This window comes from Lithobates pipiens, unplaced genomic scaffold (genome assembly GCF_037356315.1).
Source record: "Lithobates pipiens isolate NorthernLeopardFrog02 unplaced genomic scaffold, aLitPip1_a1.2 Scaffold_19, whole genome shotgun sequence".
NCBI lineage: Eukaryota > Metazoa > Chordata > Amphibia > Anura > Ranidae > Lithobates > Lithobates pipiens.
The window spans coordinates 131,016,897-131,033,565 of NW_027507764.1; the positions used below are offsets into that span (position 1 = coordinate 131,016,897).

General features: G+C 41.4%; 1 protein-coding gene across 4 annotated transcripts in view; it reads left to right on the top strand.

Moving 5' to 3' along the window:
• The window catches only part of SNX13 (sorting nexin 13), a 223,398-nt gene that overhangs the window by 134,297 nt on the left and 72,432 nt on the right, over window positions 1–16,669 (top strand). For all 4 annotated transcript variants that reach the window (XM_077491271.1, XM_077491268.1, XM_077491270.1 and 1 more), the window contains 4 exons: window positions 2,411–2,499; window positions 2,616–2,699; window positions 6,633–6,771; window positions 15,648–15,736. In XM_077491271.1, the coding sequence (XP_077347397.1) occupies window positions 2,411–2,499; window positions 2,616–2,699; window positions 6,633–6,771; window positions 15,648–15,736 (401 nt within the window). The remainder of the gene's footprint in view (window positions 1–2,410; window positions 2,500–2,615; window positions 2,700–6,632; window positions 6,772–15,647; window positions 15,737–16,669) is intronic.

Genomic DNA, 16,669 nt, shown 5'->3' on the forward strand with positions numbered 1-16,669 from the left:
AAGAATTTGGTTTTAAGGCTCCATTGACAGTAGCATGACTCCAAAGTTGTATGATTTCCAGTGCCACTTGATCCGACTTTACACTCAATGCACCTAAGTCGCACCAAAGTCACAAACGGGTGCCATTGAAAAGAATGACTGAGACTTGTCATGTCCAAAGCAAGAGAATGTCACCAGCACACCAAGGATCTCCAGAACTGGTCCAAAGCTTTATTGAGCAATCACATGATTAAAGCGGATTGCATTGTTTCAGAGCCACGCAGGACCCCTTCATCAGACATGTGACCAAAGTCACATGACAAGTCGCACTAGTGTGAATGGAGCCTAATTGTTTGTCAAGTCCATCTAAATTGCTAGTACATCTAAAGCCCCGTACACACGAGAGGACTTATGTCCGACAGACTTCCGAAGGAGTCCTGCCGAAGTTCTGCTGGAGTTCCGACAGAGTTCTGACGGACTTTTCGACTGAGCGGACTTGGCCACACACAATCACACCAAACTCCGACGGATTCGAACGCGATGACGTACGACTGGACTCGATTAAGGAAGTTCATAGCCAGTAGCCAATAGCTGCCCTAGCGTCGGTTTTAGTCCGTCGGAATAGCATACACACGAGCGAATTTTTCGAAGGGTCCGGCGGAGTTCCGTCTGAAAAATTTGAAGCATGTTCCATTTCTAAAGTCCGTCAGACTTTTGCGAATCAAAAGTCCGTTGCAGCCCACACACGATCGAATAGTCTGACGGAATCAGTCCGTCGGACTTTGGATGTTGAAAAGTCTGCTCGTGTGTACGCGGCATAACAATACCCTGCCTATTGTTTGACAGTGCTGCTGTGCAAAAGTGTATCTGTTACTCCTACATCTAGAATGGAGACTACCTGAGATAGGAAGTGTGTTATTGGCCAGATCACTAGGGGAAAATATAGGGGAAAAAGGCAAAACATTCTAATTTTAAAGTGATATTAAAGGCTTTTTTTTTTTAAATCTTAAACAACAAACATGTTATACTTACCTGCTCTGGGCATCGGTTTTTGCACAGAGCAGCCCCCATCCTCCTCTTTTTGTCTCTCTCGCTGGCGCTCCTGGACCCTCCGTCTTGCAAATGCCCCCAGAGCAAGCAGCTTGCGATGGGGACAGGGGGTGGTGCTGCACAGAAAAGGTTTTTATACCTTCATGCATAGAATGCATGACGGTAAAAAAAACCTTGAGCCTTTAGAACCACTTTAAATGGGTCCCAGTGTCTGGTCCCATGACTAGGCTACAATTAGGGCTTTGATTTCTGATCATGTTGTGATTAAGTCCAGATTGTCAGTCTGTGTCAAATTTCAAAACTATAAAAGTACATATAAAGGCTCCTGTTGGACAGTCTAAGTAGACCCCTAGTCTAGATATTATTACCGATCTACACCTATATAATTCAGCACTGGCAAAAGCTCTAGCCTCCATGAGAATGACAACGCTGATCTTAATTCAGAAGCAATGCAGCAGCTTTGTCTCAGCATCACAGGAAGACACATTAGGTAGACGACTTTGGCAGGGTCAACAGGGAATACTTCGCAGGGAGACTAAGGAGAAAATGTAACTGCAGATGCACTTACAATTGTGCTCCCATCCATTTTTTTTATGAGAGACCATGGTTCTGCTTTAAGATAGGAGTGAGGGATCTGGAATTTTACAGCTGAAAGATGGGGCAGTGCTTAGTCTTGACTTGGGCAGATGTCAATGCCAGTTGTACTTCATGAGCCTGGAATCCAAAAGGCTCAACCAGGGTTGATTAGAAGAAGAAAAGCCTGTGTCGATGACATTCTGAATTCACCAACAAGTGCATTCAACCCACAGTTGTCCTTCCCTACACTGCTTCGTGCAGATTTTGCCTTGCTATTTACTTGTATGGGATTGAAAAGTCCGCTTGAAGCAAAACAAAAGCCCATCAACACAGGCCCGTAGACTGGTACTTGCAGACACCTTGCAGGGTGCCTATATTTTAGCATGTTTGTTGGCTTAAATTCGTTTTAGATCAGGTCAGGTTTACTTGGGTGCTCTTGTGCTTTGAGCCATACAGCGACAGCAATGCACTCCAGGTAGTCCTATTTGGTATTTGTGAGCATCTTTAAATAGAACGTGGAAAGCACGCTGTTTTTCAGAGTTGTGGAGCTGCTAGTACAAAGACAAATAGATATATACTATTTTTAAATGACAGTATTTTTAATGAATACATATCTGAATTAAATAAGAGTCTTTTTATATATGCCTACACTTGTACTTTAACTGTTGTCTGTGACAGTCCATTATTTGCCTATTGGCTTTTCTACTTTAAACTGGGAAATTTCTCCTGTCCTGTTTTATAGGCTTTACTGTGTGATGGAGAACATTAGTACTAATATTCCATTTTACAATATGTGTATTTTTAGGTTTCCTAAAGGATTTATGTGAAGTTTTACTGTATTTATTGCTACCTCCTGGAGACTTCCAGAATAAGATCATGCGATATTTTGTGAGGGTAAGACTGTGTGCTTTATCCTATTAAAGAAAGCCGTTAACCCAAATGTACAGAAACTGTTGTATATAATGTGTATAAAGCTGTTGTGTCAATAACACTTTTTATGTTTTCTCTAGGAAATCCTTTCACGAGGAATTATTCTTCCTTTAATTAACCTGATCAGTGATCCTGATTATATTAATCAATATATAATTTGGATGGTAAGTTTAAATGTGTTGATAATAGTAATGAAAGTCGCAGTACTTTCTGGTGTTTGCTGAACAGGCAGTTTACTGAAATTCTCTATAGTTTGACAGAATTGTTACTAAGTCAAAGGAAACATATAGACGCAATACAATTATCATATGTCTGATGAATTTTTAGTGTGCAGTAACTTCAGCAAACTGTGATACCTGATGCATGTAGTGACTTGTTGCTTTTTGCGTTCTTTTGGAGATAATGTTTCCCTTTTGAGTGTATCTAGGCCCAAAAAAAAAAAAAAAAAAAATCTATATATATATATATATATATATATATATATATATATATATATATATATATATATATATATATATATATATATATATATATATATATATATATATATATATATATATATATCAACCAATATATGGAGTTAACCCAGTCCTAAGATACCAGATCTTAGGACTGGTCAACGCCATATATTTTGGTTCTTAGGTTTAGACACGCTCAAAGAGGAAACATTATCTACAAAAAAATGGAAAATGCAACATTTGCACTTTAGAGAAGTGAACTGGGAAGTACTGGTAAGACTGGTTGAAATGACAGCAGAATGCACAGAACAGCACTGGATATTCTGGTATGATCAAGATATCATTTTTGCACTTATAGATCATATGTTATAACCCTTTTAGTGGGATATTTTTTTAGACCAACAGGAAGAAAATACTAATAGTTGTTAGGGTTGCATACACTTTGATTTTAGATATTATGATGTGATGTTCTAAGCTGCCTTTTTTGCCTATCATCATGTGTTAATTGTCAATTTTGATAAGGTTGCAAAATTATCTGTCACCACTGCTGCTGTTTGTGTCACATTAAAGCGTAATTCCAGGAATTCGCTTGGCTGCTGATCTTCCAGTATGTTCGTCTGCCAGAAGCCACCCACCGGCTGCAATACACACTGTGTTTTAAAAAAAAAAAATCATAATTTCATATTGTATTTTGCATTTCCAGGAGCCTGCCTCTACTTTTAGTTTTCTTCGGGAATCTATTTATATAAATGTGTTCACACTCTCTCAGAATTCTGACATTTTTTCCAGCTTAATCCTCTTGCAAAAATGTGTATGTTTGGAGAGAGAGACGTTTGAATGGGAATACGTAAGGGTTGGTTTACTAAAACTGGAGAGTGCAAAATTTGGTGTGGCTGTGCATGGTAGCCAATTGGCTTCTAACTTTAGCTTTTAACTAAGCCTAGCACAGATCCCCTCTAGTGTACTGGTTCTGGCCTACACCCTTCTGTCTCTGATGGTGGGGCGCAGGAAGGATGAGTTAGGGCTGGTACTCATGCTTGGTGGTGTATTAAAATACCCTGTTTTTTTGTGGCTCCATGGTGCTCTTTAGTTAAACTAGCAAATTATGATTTTATGATTTCTATACAACACATGTTCAGTGGAACCTGTATAAAACATAAAATTAAAACATTTAAATCCTTCATTTAATTGTGACTCCCCAATCTGGCTTACCCCACTCAGCCCACTAGGGAAAAAGCCTGACTGCCCTCTTGTTGAGTACTGCCAATCTCTGTGGCATGCCTACCACACCAGAGAGGGCAAAATTAACATTCTGAAGACTAATGGGGTATATGTTACTGTAGATGACTAAGATGGATGTTGGGGGGTGTTTCAAAGTGCACTTTATTTGCTTCAGCACAGTGATTTTTTTTATATATTTAAAGGCTTGGCCACAATACCATACATCAGCAGCAAGTGAATCAAATGGCTTCAGACCTGTGTGGTAGGCTAGGGGGGGGGGGCCCTATGGGTACTACACACATGGATCCTAAACACAATGAGAATTTCTATGTAAGATGGTGTATGTGGTGCATGCACCTGTAATGTAACCATCAAAGACGTCTTTCTCTCCTAATATAATATGTATGGTATTATGTTGCTTTTCATGGTGGTTATGGACTTTTTGCCTGTTGGCCTAGGTTGAGTGTGCCCGGCTTGTTCTCTATAAAACAGCTGATGTTGACTTGGGCTTCTATCAATGCTGTGGTAGCTACAGTGGGGATGGAAAGTATTCAGACCCCCTTAAATGTTTCACTCTTTGTTATATTACAGCCATTCGCTAAAATCATTTTAAGTTAATTTTTTGGTCCTCAATGTACACACAGCACCCATATTAACAGAAAAACACAGAATTGCTGACATTTTTGCAGATTTATTAAAAAAAGAAAAACTGAAATATCACATGGTCCTCAGTAGTCAGACCCTTTGCTGTGACACTCATATATTTAACTCAGGTGCTGTCCATTTCTTCTGATCATGCTTGATGGTTCTACACCTTCATTTGAGTCAGCTGTGTTTGATTATACTGGTTGGACTTGATTAGGAAAGCCACACACCAGTCTATATAAGACCTTACAGCTCACAGTGCATGTCAGAGCAAATGAGAATCATGAGGTCAAAGGAACTGAGCTCAGAGACAGAATTGTGGCAAGGCACAGATCTGGCCAAGGTTACAAAAAATTTCTGCTACACTTAAGGTTCGTAAGAGCACAGTGGCCTCCATAATCCTTAAATGGAACAAGTTTGGGATGACCTTCCTAAACCTGGCCGTCTGGCCAAACTGAGCTATCGGGGGAGAAGAGCCTTGGTGAGAGAGGTAAAGTACCCAAAGATCACTGTGGCTGAGCTCCAGAGATGCAGTTGGGAGATGGAATAAAGTTGTAGAAAGTCAACCATCACTGCAGCCCTCAACCAGTTGGGGCTTTATGGCAGAGTGGCCTGACGGAAGCCTCTCCTCAGTGCAAGACGCATGAAAGCCCACACAGAGTTTGCTAAAAAAACACCTGAAGGACTCCAAGATGGTGAGAAATTAGATTCTTTGGTCTGATAAGACCAAGATAGAACTTTTTGGCCTTAATTCTAAGCGGTATGTGTGGAGAAAACCAGGCACTTTTCATCACCTGTCCAATACAGTCCCAACAGTGAAGCATGGTGGTGGCAGCATCATGCTGTGGGGGTGTTTTTCAGCTGCAGGACAACCGGTTGCAATCGAGGGAAAGATGAATGCGGCCAAGTACAGGATATCCTGGAGCCGAAGGTTTACCTTCCAACAAGACAATGGCCCTAAGCACACAGCTAAAATAACGAAGGAGTGGCTTCACAACAACTCCGTGACTGTTCTTGAATGGCCCAGCCAGAGCACTGACTTAAACCTAATTGAGTATCTCTGGAGAGACCTAAAAATGGCTGCCCACCAACGTTTACCATCCAACCTGACAGAGTTGGAGAGGATCTGCAAGGAGGAATGGCAGAGGATCCCCAAATCCAGGTGTGAAAAACTTGTTGCATCTTTCCCAAAAAGACACATGGGCTGTATTCGATCAAAAGGGTGCTTCTACTAAATACTGAGCAAAGGGTCTGAATACGACCATGTGATATTTCAGTTTTTCTTTTTTAATCTGCAAAAATTTCAACAAGTCTGTGTTTTTCTGTCAATGTGGGGTGCTGTGTGTACATTAATGAGGGAAAAAATGAACTTAAATGATTTTAGCAAATGGCTGCAATATAACAGAGTTAAAAATTTAAAGGGGTCTGAATACTTTCCGTCTCCACTGTATATGGCTAAACGCACAGGAAACCTGAAGCGATTCTACACCATGTTTCTTTGCTGTTATAAAGACCCCAATGAATTACAGTACTCTTGAAAAAACATCTGAAATGCAAATTCTCGAATCTTATCCCAGTAATTGCATTTATTTTACTTTTATTAACTCACAAAATTGGTCGTAGAATCTAATGATAGTCTAATTTTTCTAGTGGTGATCAAAACAAACATATATCTGTTATGAACAGAAATTTCCTATGTCATCTCCTTCAAAGATTGTACTTTGACAATTGAGCTCCATAGTTGTTCTAACCATTCTGCATATCTGCTCTTAGATTCGTGATTCCAATTGCAACTATGAGGCCTTCATGAATGTTATTAAATTAAGCAACAATGCTGGAGAGTTGGAAGCTGTGAGGGACAAAGCTGCTGAAGAATTGCAGTATCTGCGATCTTTAGATACTGTTGGAGATGGTATGTAAAATTCCAATGATAATTTCATTGTGCTGACTTTATACAGGAAAATACACTTGTGTTGGCCTAGAGTGACTGTACAGGTTAAAATCTGAGAATCCTGCAAATCAAGTTTGCCTCATTTATCTTTATCATGTGTTCTTTAGAAGATCCAGAATCTCTAGAGATGTGTGTGTGTGTGTGTGTGTGTGTGTGTGTGTGTGTGTGTATATGTGTATATATATATATATATATATATATATATATATATATATATATATATATAATATGGACCTATTTGGCCCTGGCACAATTTTAGTTTTTTCAGGTATTTACCAAAACATATAGTTATATAATGCAGTGGTCATCAACCCTATCCTCAGGGCCCACTAACAGGCCAGATTTGCAAGATAACTGAAATACATCACAGGTGATATCATTTGCTGCTCAATGATTGCAGTATTCTAGTCTGCATCTCTCCAAAGTAATACATAACACCAGGCCCTGAGGACAGGGTTGATGACCACTGATATAATGGATATGGGCTGAAAGAGCACATTGTCAGGTTGAATTTGAGGGTATGTACATACTAAACGGAGAAAGGGTTTAAGAATTACAGCTCATAAGAATAGCCATCCCCCTATTTTTCAAAGGATCAAAAGTAATTGGATAATTGAATCAAACGCTGTTTCATGGCTAGGTGTGGGCTACTCCTTCATTATTTCTTCATCAATTAAGCAAGTAAAAGGTATGGAGTTGATTTTAAGTGTGGTATTTGCATTTGGAATATATTGCTGTGAACCTACATCATGCATTCAAAAGAATATGTTCATGCAAGTGAAACAGGCTATTGTAAGGCTACAAAAACAAAAACAAATCCATCTGAGAGATGGCAGCAACATTAGGAGTGGCCAAATCAACAGTTTTGAACATTCTGAGGAAAGAAAGCCTTACTGGTAGGCTCAGCAACATAAAAAGGCTTGGATGTCCATGGAAGACAACAGAGGTGGATGATCTCCAGATCCTCTGTATGGTAAAGAAAAACCTAATGATCCAGACAAGTTGGGGACACTCTCCAGGAAGTGGGTGCATCATTGTCAAAGTCTACAATCAAGAGAAGACTTTACAAGAGCAAATACAGAGGATTCACCGCAAGGTGCAAACCATTCATAAGCCTGAAGAATAGAAAAGCCAGTTTAGACTTTGCCAAAAAACATCTAACAACGCCAGACCAGTTCTGGAAAAGCATTCTTTGGAAGGATGAAACTAAGATTAATGTTTACCAGAATGACAGGAAGAAAAAAGTGTGGAGAAATTGAATTTGCATTGTTTCATTTTAATTTTATTCTGGCATACAGCGTCAAAAATATGAAAATTGTGCCTGCGGCTAAATTCATGTTTACCTAACTATATCTACAGTGAGATCTTAGAACTTGTTAGGCCCCTTCCACATGGGGTGTCTAGTTGCTGTGCCTTACAATCCTGCTGTTTTAATGCGCCAGAGAGGCACATGTCCAGTGTCCAGCAGCTAGTCATAAAAAATATGCTGTGGCTGGAGGTAAAAATGCTCGGGGCCCTATGCATTCAGATTTCACCCCTGAACGCATAGGGCCCTAAATTTTAATCCCTCTCGGGTACAGTGTTCATTCCCATCCATCCGCAGCATGTTTCACTGTGCCAAAGTCTGTCAGGCTACAGGCAGTGTGGCTTGATGCTGCACCTGTGGCCCCCAGGCACACCAAAGCGCTGGGATTGGAGGCACAGCAGCTAGGCTACAATAGAGACCAACAATATATTTTTGACAAATGACACACAGGTGATTTAACAGCCATTTGTAGCTAGTGATTTAATTTCTAGAGCAGGGGTCCTCAAACTTTTTAAACAGGGGGCCAGTTCATGGTGTCTCAGGCTGTTGGGGGGCCAGACTGTAGTTTGAAAAAAATATTAACAAATTCCTATGCACACATCTTACTTGTAGTGCAAAAAAACAGACACAAAAATACAATATTTAAAATAAAGAACAATTTTAATACAACATAAACGTATTATTTTACAGAATTCCCTCATCACAGACTTTCCTCCATCACAGAGCCCCCATTACAGATGCTCCCCCTTCACAGATCCCCCACCCCCATTACAGATACCCCCCACCCCATAACAGATCTCCCCACCCCATAACATATCCCCCCCCCCCCATAACAGACTCTCTGGAGGGGGGATCTGTGATGGGGGGGGGGTCTGATATGGTGAGGGGCTCTGTGATGGGTAGGGGGTGGAACTAGGATGAGGGGATTCTGTAAAATACCAAGTTTATGTTGATTAAAATTGTTATTTTATTTTAAATATTGTATCATTTATTTATTTTTTTGCACTACAAATAAGATCTATGCATAGGAATTGGTTCATTTTTTTTTTTAAAACTATAGTCCGGGCCCCCAACAGTCTGAGGGACTGTGAACTGGCCTCCTGTTTTAATAATTGAAAACCCCTGGATTGAGTGTTTGGTGAATGTCAGATTCCCAGCTGTGTAAATGTGCCCCTTTAAGTTGTTCCTTTTACTCCACTAGCAAATGCATAGCGGAAGCTGTGCACATCAGAAACCTAACCATCAGAATTTGTTCCCACGGTGACCTTAAATTCGGCTTAGGGGCTCCCACTCAGGTGTCCAAAGACTAGTGTTGTGGAAGCCGCAAGCTGAGTGCACCATGCTGGGAGTCGGACTGTCTATACTCAGGATACACTATAAAGATATGAAAAAAAGCACCTTGGCTCGCTCCATCTGAAGCCACGCCCCCAGAATTTGTACCCTTGATTATTCCTTTCTGTAAACGTGGAGCAAGTATAGAACTTTGAATCAAAATAAAACTTCTTAAGGGTAACGCTTTAAATTGCAAGTAGAAATTATTGCATGATTTCAAGACACAAAGGAAGGAATTCAATAAAGCATTTCCAGTAGTTTGATGGTAGTTTCCTTTAGAATTACCTGTAACTAATTCAGGTAAGTATTTGCGCTAGTTTCAATAACTTTACTGACATGTGAGCCATATTCAGGTAATTATCACCAATTTAAAAGCTTTAAAGAATCGCCACCAGTTCACAGGTTAGGAAACTGATAGTAATTAAGACCGGCTCTGAGCCAGTGTACAGAGATGCCAGAGGTGCTCAGAGTGGGAATGTATGTCTGGGCGCTATCCCTGCCCCATTCTGCTGAGAGATGTCCATGGCATTAGGAATGACTTCAGTTTTAGGGAGGCAGACCCCATGGCTGCAGCACCTGTTGGATGGGCCAGGCCTGATGGGGAACTGAGGGACTAGTTTCTCATTAAGTCCTCCTTAATTTTGTTTGACAGCAGTGGTCAGCTCAAAAGAAAGCTGCTATTAGACTGAATAGATGCTATGAATCCGCCTACTACATTGTCAACAGATAGGCACACCGGATGGGGAACTAGTTTCTTCGTTCCCCACCAGGCTGTCTCCACAGGCACAAACATTTGTGTACCGGTTTGTGTGATGGGCCCAGTTACCTGGGAGGAAGCACACTGAACAAGGAGTGTCCATTAATCATGCCCTTTCAGTCATTTTTTTTTTTATTGGGTTTTTCATAAGAGAAAACAAGGTATACATAAACATGCAATCCTTCCATTGTACAAGAATTTATAATTTAGAATGACATATAACATTAGATTAACTAGGTTTGGATATTGGTTGTTATAGTAATGGAAGTAATCGGAAATGACCCTACCGCCCGACACCCATAATACTGTGTCCAGGGCAGTTTGGTCAACCCTTGTCTCACTTAACCGTTCTAAACAAATAGATGCGTAAATCACTGTCAAAGAGCATAATCCAAAACTAACTATAACTGTAACATATATGGGTGATTACTCATGAAAACATAACCATAGAGGTCAGAGATGAAGAGTAGGGGGAAGGAAAAGACTGGGGGGAGGGGAGAACAGAAGGGGGAGAAGGGTATAAGTGAAGAGTTCGGTGTGTCTTGACGGAACGCTAACAAGGGCTTAATAGCCCTGTGGAGAGTTCAAAGGGATGCTAATATAGTCAGCCCAGGGTTCCCATGTGGCTTCAAACTTCCTTACTATATCGTGTAGTATGCTGACCATTTTCTCCTGAGCCATGATCCACGAGATCTTTCTCTTGTTCATGGCAAGGGATACCCCGGGTCACTTCCAAGAAAGATAAAATGGATCAGTCACCCTGCATTTCTAGAGGTCTCTGCTATGGGGAAATTCAGTAGAGCTATGTTGCTATATTTGGTCACTTGTATGCCTGTAACTTTACGGACCATGGAAAATATTTTGTTCCAGAAGCTTCTTATTTTTGGGCATTCCCACCAGATGTGAATCATGCAGCCTATATGGGAACAGTCGCGAAAGCAAAGGGGGGAGGTTGTAGGGTAGAATTTAGCCAACCTGGTAGGTACTATGTACCATTGTGTTATTACCTTGAGATCTGCTTCAATTAACAAAATGTTTAGGATTCCTCTATAAGACCTAGATATCGCAGTGTACCATTCCATTATGTCCCACTCTCTTGTGATTGGTCCCTTTCTCATGCTATCATATAGTTGGATTTGAAGGTGACTCTAGACTGTTACTCATATATAACCGATATTCCCCCTCTTTGCTCCATGGCCTGAGCACACCAGTGTTTGTAGGGTGTAATGTTAAGAGGAGAAGGTTTAGTCCTCCATAGTGAGTGAAGGAAGTTTGCTATCCGGAGGAATCTAAATCTCTCTGAGGCAGGCATTTCTACGTTGTTGGTGCAATATTTAAGGGTTAGTGGTCCAGAAAGATTGAAAAAGCAGCCAATTCTGTACATCCCCCTTATCCAACCACCATTGAAATTCTTTAATGTTCATTCCCGGGGGGATTTGGGGGTTGTGGAATAATAGTGTTAGTGGACAAATCTCAGAGATTAATTCCTGGTGGCCTTTTAAGCCGTCCCATAAGGAGTATGAGTGGGAAAGGGTAGGGGGGCACCACAAAAGGTAATCAAGAGTGAAGTTGGGTACTGCCTGATGTTCCATGTGTACCTAATCTGGTTTAACAGCTTTCAAGTATATTACAGAATTCTGGGCTTACCCGGGCTGCCTGGCAGTACCAAAGTAGGTTAGGTAAGCCAAGACTTCCTTTGTTTCAAGCTCTTTAGAGGACCTCCTTAGCACAATGTTCTTTTGAGCCCCAGACAAACAAAATTATTTTGGCTTGATATCCCCTTGGATGCTCTTTGCCAATAGGTATCGGGAGTGACCGAAAGAGATACAGAATGCATAGAAGTAGAGTCATCATGACAGAGTGGATCCGTCCTAACCATTTTCCTCCAAAAATCTTTGTCCGTTTCATTACAAATAATCTGTAAGGTGCCTTTTTGTTAAAGCATAGTCTAATGTGTATATATAGTATATATAATGTAACCATTTTAGGCATTTTGTTGCTTTCCATGGCTAACATGGTACCACACTTAAACTTTTAATAAAGCCGTATTACACTTTAAAGCAGTGTTTACCAAATTGATGTGTACCATTTAGCACTACCAAGTCTCGCTGCAGGTGGTACTTTACAAAACTCAGTTCATCTACAGTTGTGCATTAGGGGAAATAGGCAGCAGCTGGAAGGTCAATGCTGCACTAAACTGTGTCCTGAAATGTCCAGAACAGTTTAAGTCTGTGGGCTGCAGAAGATATTGAAGGCAATGGTCTTTTGGGGCCTTTCAGTAACCGAAAAGCTAGTCGACATAGGTGTGACTTTGGGGCCAAATTATGCTCAAGAGTGCAATTTATAGCCATTGTGTATAAAGCAGTAGTGGGCCTTTAGGAAGACCAATAGATACTCCAAAGATTGTTACTGTGTCAAACTTGACTTCAGTTTTGTATACACTGCTTTTAGAACATTTTGCTTTGGGAGTCTCTGAGATTTTCACGCTACAGCCATACAAAAGCACTTAAAGAGGAAGTAAACCCTGATGAGTTTACTTCCTCTTTCATTCCCTGCAAAGGCAAAGCATAATGGACTACTATGCATTGCATAGTAGTCCATTATGTGTCACTTACCTGACACAGGAGCCAGCGAAGTCACCGCTGTCCCCTGTAGTCCGCCGCATCCATCTTCTCGGTGGCTCTCGCAGCTCCGCCGCTGTCATTCGGCGAAGCCGCGATGACGTCACTCCCGCGCATTCGTTATCGAGGATGCCACGCTCAGTGCGCCTGCGCGCCGTTGTCTACGGCGTGCCCGTCTTCGGGCAAATATCTCCTAAACCGTATAGGTTTGGGAGATATTTCTTGGACCTACAGGTAAGCTTTAATCTAGGCTTACCTGTAGGTCAAAGTGGTTTGTAAGGGTTTACAACCACTTTAAAAGCCAATTTAGTGATAAGCCTCTTAAAGTGTTACGGGACCCAGAAACATGCATTCACTATATCGGGTCTCGCAGAACACGGAAATGCAATTATTTTAGTATATATAAACTGCTAAATATCTTTTCTCATCATCAGTATACTTTTATCAGTGTCTTGTAGGAGAAGTTTTCATTCTCCTCTGACTGTTCTAGTAGGCCGCAGGACCCTTGACCCTCTGTCTGGGCAGTGCTGATTGGCCCTGTGCTGATCACATGCACTCTCCAAAAAAAAGAAAAAAACTAAACTCTTTAGCAATACACACCAAACTGAGCATGTGCAGAGTGCCCCCAAGACTCTGCACTATCAGCAGATATATTGGGGACAATTGAAGAAGGGATGGATCAAACAGACTTTTTTTTTTTTTTTTTTTTAAACAATGCAAATCACTTCCACAATGATTATAAAGTTTTCTCCTTTACTGATGGGCACTGATAAGGCGGCACTGATGGGCACTGATGAGGTGGCACCAATGAAGTGGCACTGTTGAGGTGGCATTGATGGGCACTGATATGTGGCACTGATGGGCACTGATAAGTGGCACTGATGGGCACTGATAGGTGGCACTGATGGGCGACACGGATGGACACTGACAGGTGGCACAAATTGGCACTGATAGCTGGCACGGATTGGCATGGATAAGCGGCATGAATGGGCATGGATAGGAGGCAAAGATGGGCATGGATGAGCACTGATAGTTAGCATGGATGGACACTGATAGGTGGTACGGATGGGCACTGATAGGCGGCATTGTATTGTATTGTTTTGTACTGATGGATGCCAATCAGTGCCAGACAATAATGCATGCCAATCAGTGATGCCCATTGTGGGCACTGATTGGCATCCATTGTGGGCACTGATTGGCATCCATTGTGGGCACTGACTGGCATCCATTGTGGGCACTGACTGGCATCCCTGGTGGTCTAGGGTGGCTTACCTGGTGCTGGGCATCCCTGGTGGTCTGGTGGCGTCCCTGGTGGTCCAGTGTGGGCATCCTTGGGGGTGCTGCGCTGATAATCAGCCAGTGAGGAAAAGCAGATCAATGGTTCTTCCTATTTACACTGTGATCAGCCGTGATTGGACACGCAGCGGCTCAAAATTCCTGAGGACGTCATATGACGCCCAGTCAGGATTTTGAAACCGCTTTGCAGCCGTCATTCGCCTATAGGCCAGGCGGCAAGTGGTTAAAAAACAGAAGTAGGGGGAGTACACACATTTAGTAACTTGAATAAAATCACATAATTCTCCTAAGAGGACATAAAACAAAACCCATGTTTCATGGAATGGTGAGATGGAGTGATCACTAGCGCGTTTCGAGTATTTTTCCTCTTCCTCGGAGCCTTATGGACCCGAGTCTGGTCTGTACATTTGTTTATAAGTAGTGGACTGGATGGATGGTATAGCCTTGGGGGAATGGTCCTCCTTCACTGTTGCAGTAGTCCTTACTCATCAAAGCACACTTTTCAACAGCAGCAGATTCTCATTCTCCTCTTAATTGTGTGAGAAAAGCATGAGATGTAAAGGGGCACTCTGATGAGCACACCTAATGTAAGGAGGCACTCTGATGCGGACAAATTATGTAAGGAAGACACCAGATGTCAGAGGGCCTTCTGATGAAACCTGATGTAAGTGGGCTCCATATCAATGAATATACCACCATCCAAAGATAAGTTCAAAGCATATGTGGGAAGAAGGGGGAAGCCTCGTAGTGCAGTAGGTTTTAACAAGGGATTTATTTAAAACGGCACACTACACACTTACAGTACATCAATGCAACTGAAAATCAGCAAACAAGCAACAAGTCTACACCGGTTTGACGTCTCACAATGGGCTCCACCATAAATGCCTAATGCCACGTACACACGACCGTACTTTTTGACACAGCAAAGGTCAGACGGAACGAATCCATCAGACAATTTGATCGTGTGTGGGCTCCATCGGACCTTTGCTTGCCAAAAATCTGACGGACTTTAGAAATAGAAAATGTTTTACATTTTCCCGCCGGAACTCCGTCAGACCCAGTTCCTAGTGGGAAACCTGTTCGTCTGTATTCTGGTCCAACGGACCAAATACGATGCAAGGGAAGCTACAGCATCTGCCCCCGAGAATGTTTCCAGCTTGATCCTATCGCGCTGGTTCTCGGCGGCAGGGAGCTTTACTGCGTATACAGACTGATTTTACTGTTATGGGTTTAGTAACACTGTAACGCATCAGCATTTTTCTTGGTTTATTACATTCCAAAGGTTAGCTATAATACAGCTTCTAGTCATTTTAGTGCTCTTGGTTCTTTGGATCCTAGTATCCTAGTAAGAGATTGATATGTAATTATATTGATTGCAGGTTTAACTTTTAGAAAACATATTAATAGTATTGTGACACAGCCATGTTCTTAAAAGATGCATACTGCACAGTGTTCACTTACAATTGTGCAATAGGTTGTGAGGTACTTGACGACATACAGATTTTTGCTTTTGTCTTTTTGCTAGATATCAACACTATAAAAAACCAGATAAACAGTTTACTGTTTGTAAAGAAAGTATGTGAAACAAGAATACAGAGATTGCAGTCTGGAAAAGTAAGTTGTTAACCTGGCATTATAATGTTGTTAAGAGGTTGTAAACCCTTACATATAGCCAACAAAATGATCTACACAGAGATTAAACTGATCCTTCTACATAAGTTGTACCTGTTCATTTGCAGCTACAGTGTTCTAAACGCATAAGTCAAAGGTTGTTTCTGAGCCCCATCAGGCAGGGAGCAGGGATCTGACATCACACATTGCAAACATAAAGAGGAGAGCTAAGTATAACCTGAGAGCTGAGGGGAGGAAATGGACACACACAATATCATAGAAAAATGTACAGCAGAGTCCGTCCATCAACTTCTGTTTGCTGGAAGGGAGGGTCATCTCCTGCGATTCTATGGTGTGAGCATTATCTGTCAAAAGTGAGTCATGCAGATAGCAGAGAAAGAACAGAAAAAACAGAAATCTCACTTGGTGCTTTGGGGTGATTGAGGCAAGTACACACTATAGAGCAGGGATATGCAATTAGCGGACCTCCAGCTGTTGCAAAACTACAAGTTCCATCATGCCTCTACTTTTGGGTGTCATACTTGTGGCTCTCAGAGTCTTGTTATGCCTCATGGGACTTGAGGTTCTGCAACAGCTGGAGGTCCGCTAATTGCATATCTCTGCTATAGAGGGATATACTCTGTTCATTTTTCATTTCAGAGGTTTACAACCACTTTAAGGATGAAAGTATGTAATCGCTTGTGGTGGCATAAGAACATTTTGTGAAATGCAGTATTTAACACCATGCATTCCTGGTATTAGACATTCTACATTGCCTACCAAATCGATAGAAATTATATTACTTGAAATAGCTATTCCCTCAAAAGTTAGACACTTGGTAGAATTAGTATGCTCTTTAGTGTGTCATCTCTCCCTGCCAGTTACTTTTTGGCACCTCTTATTATCCTATGCCAGTAATAGATTCGCACAAGAAAT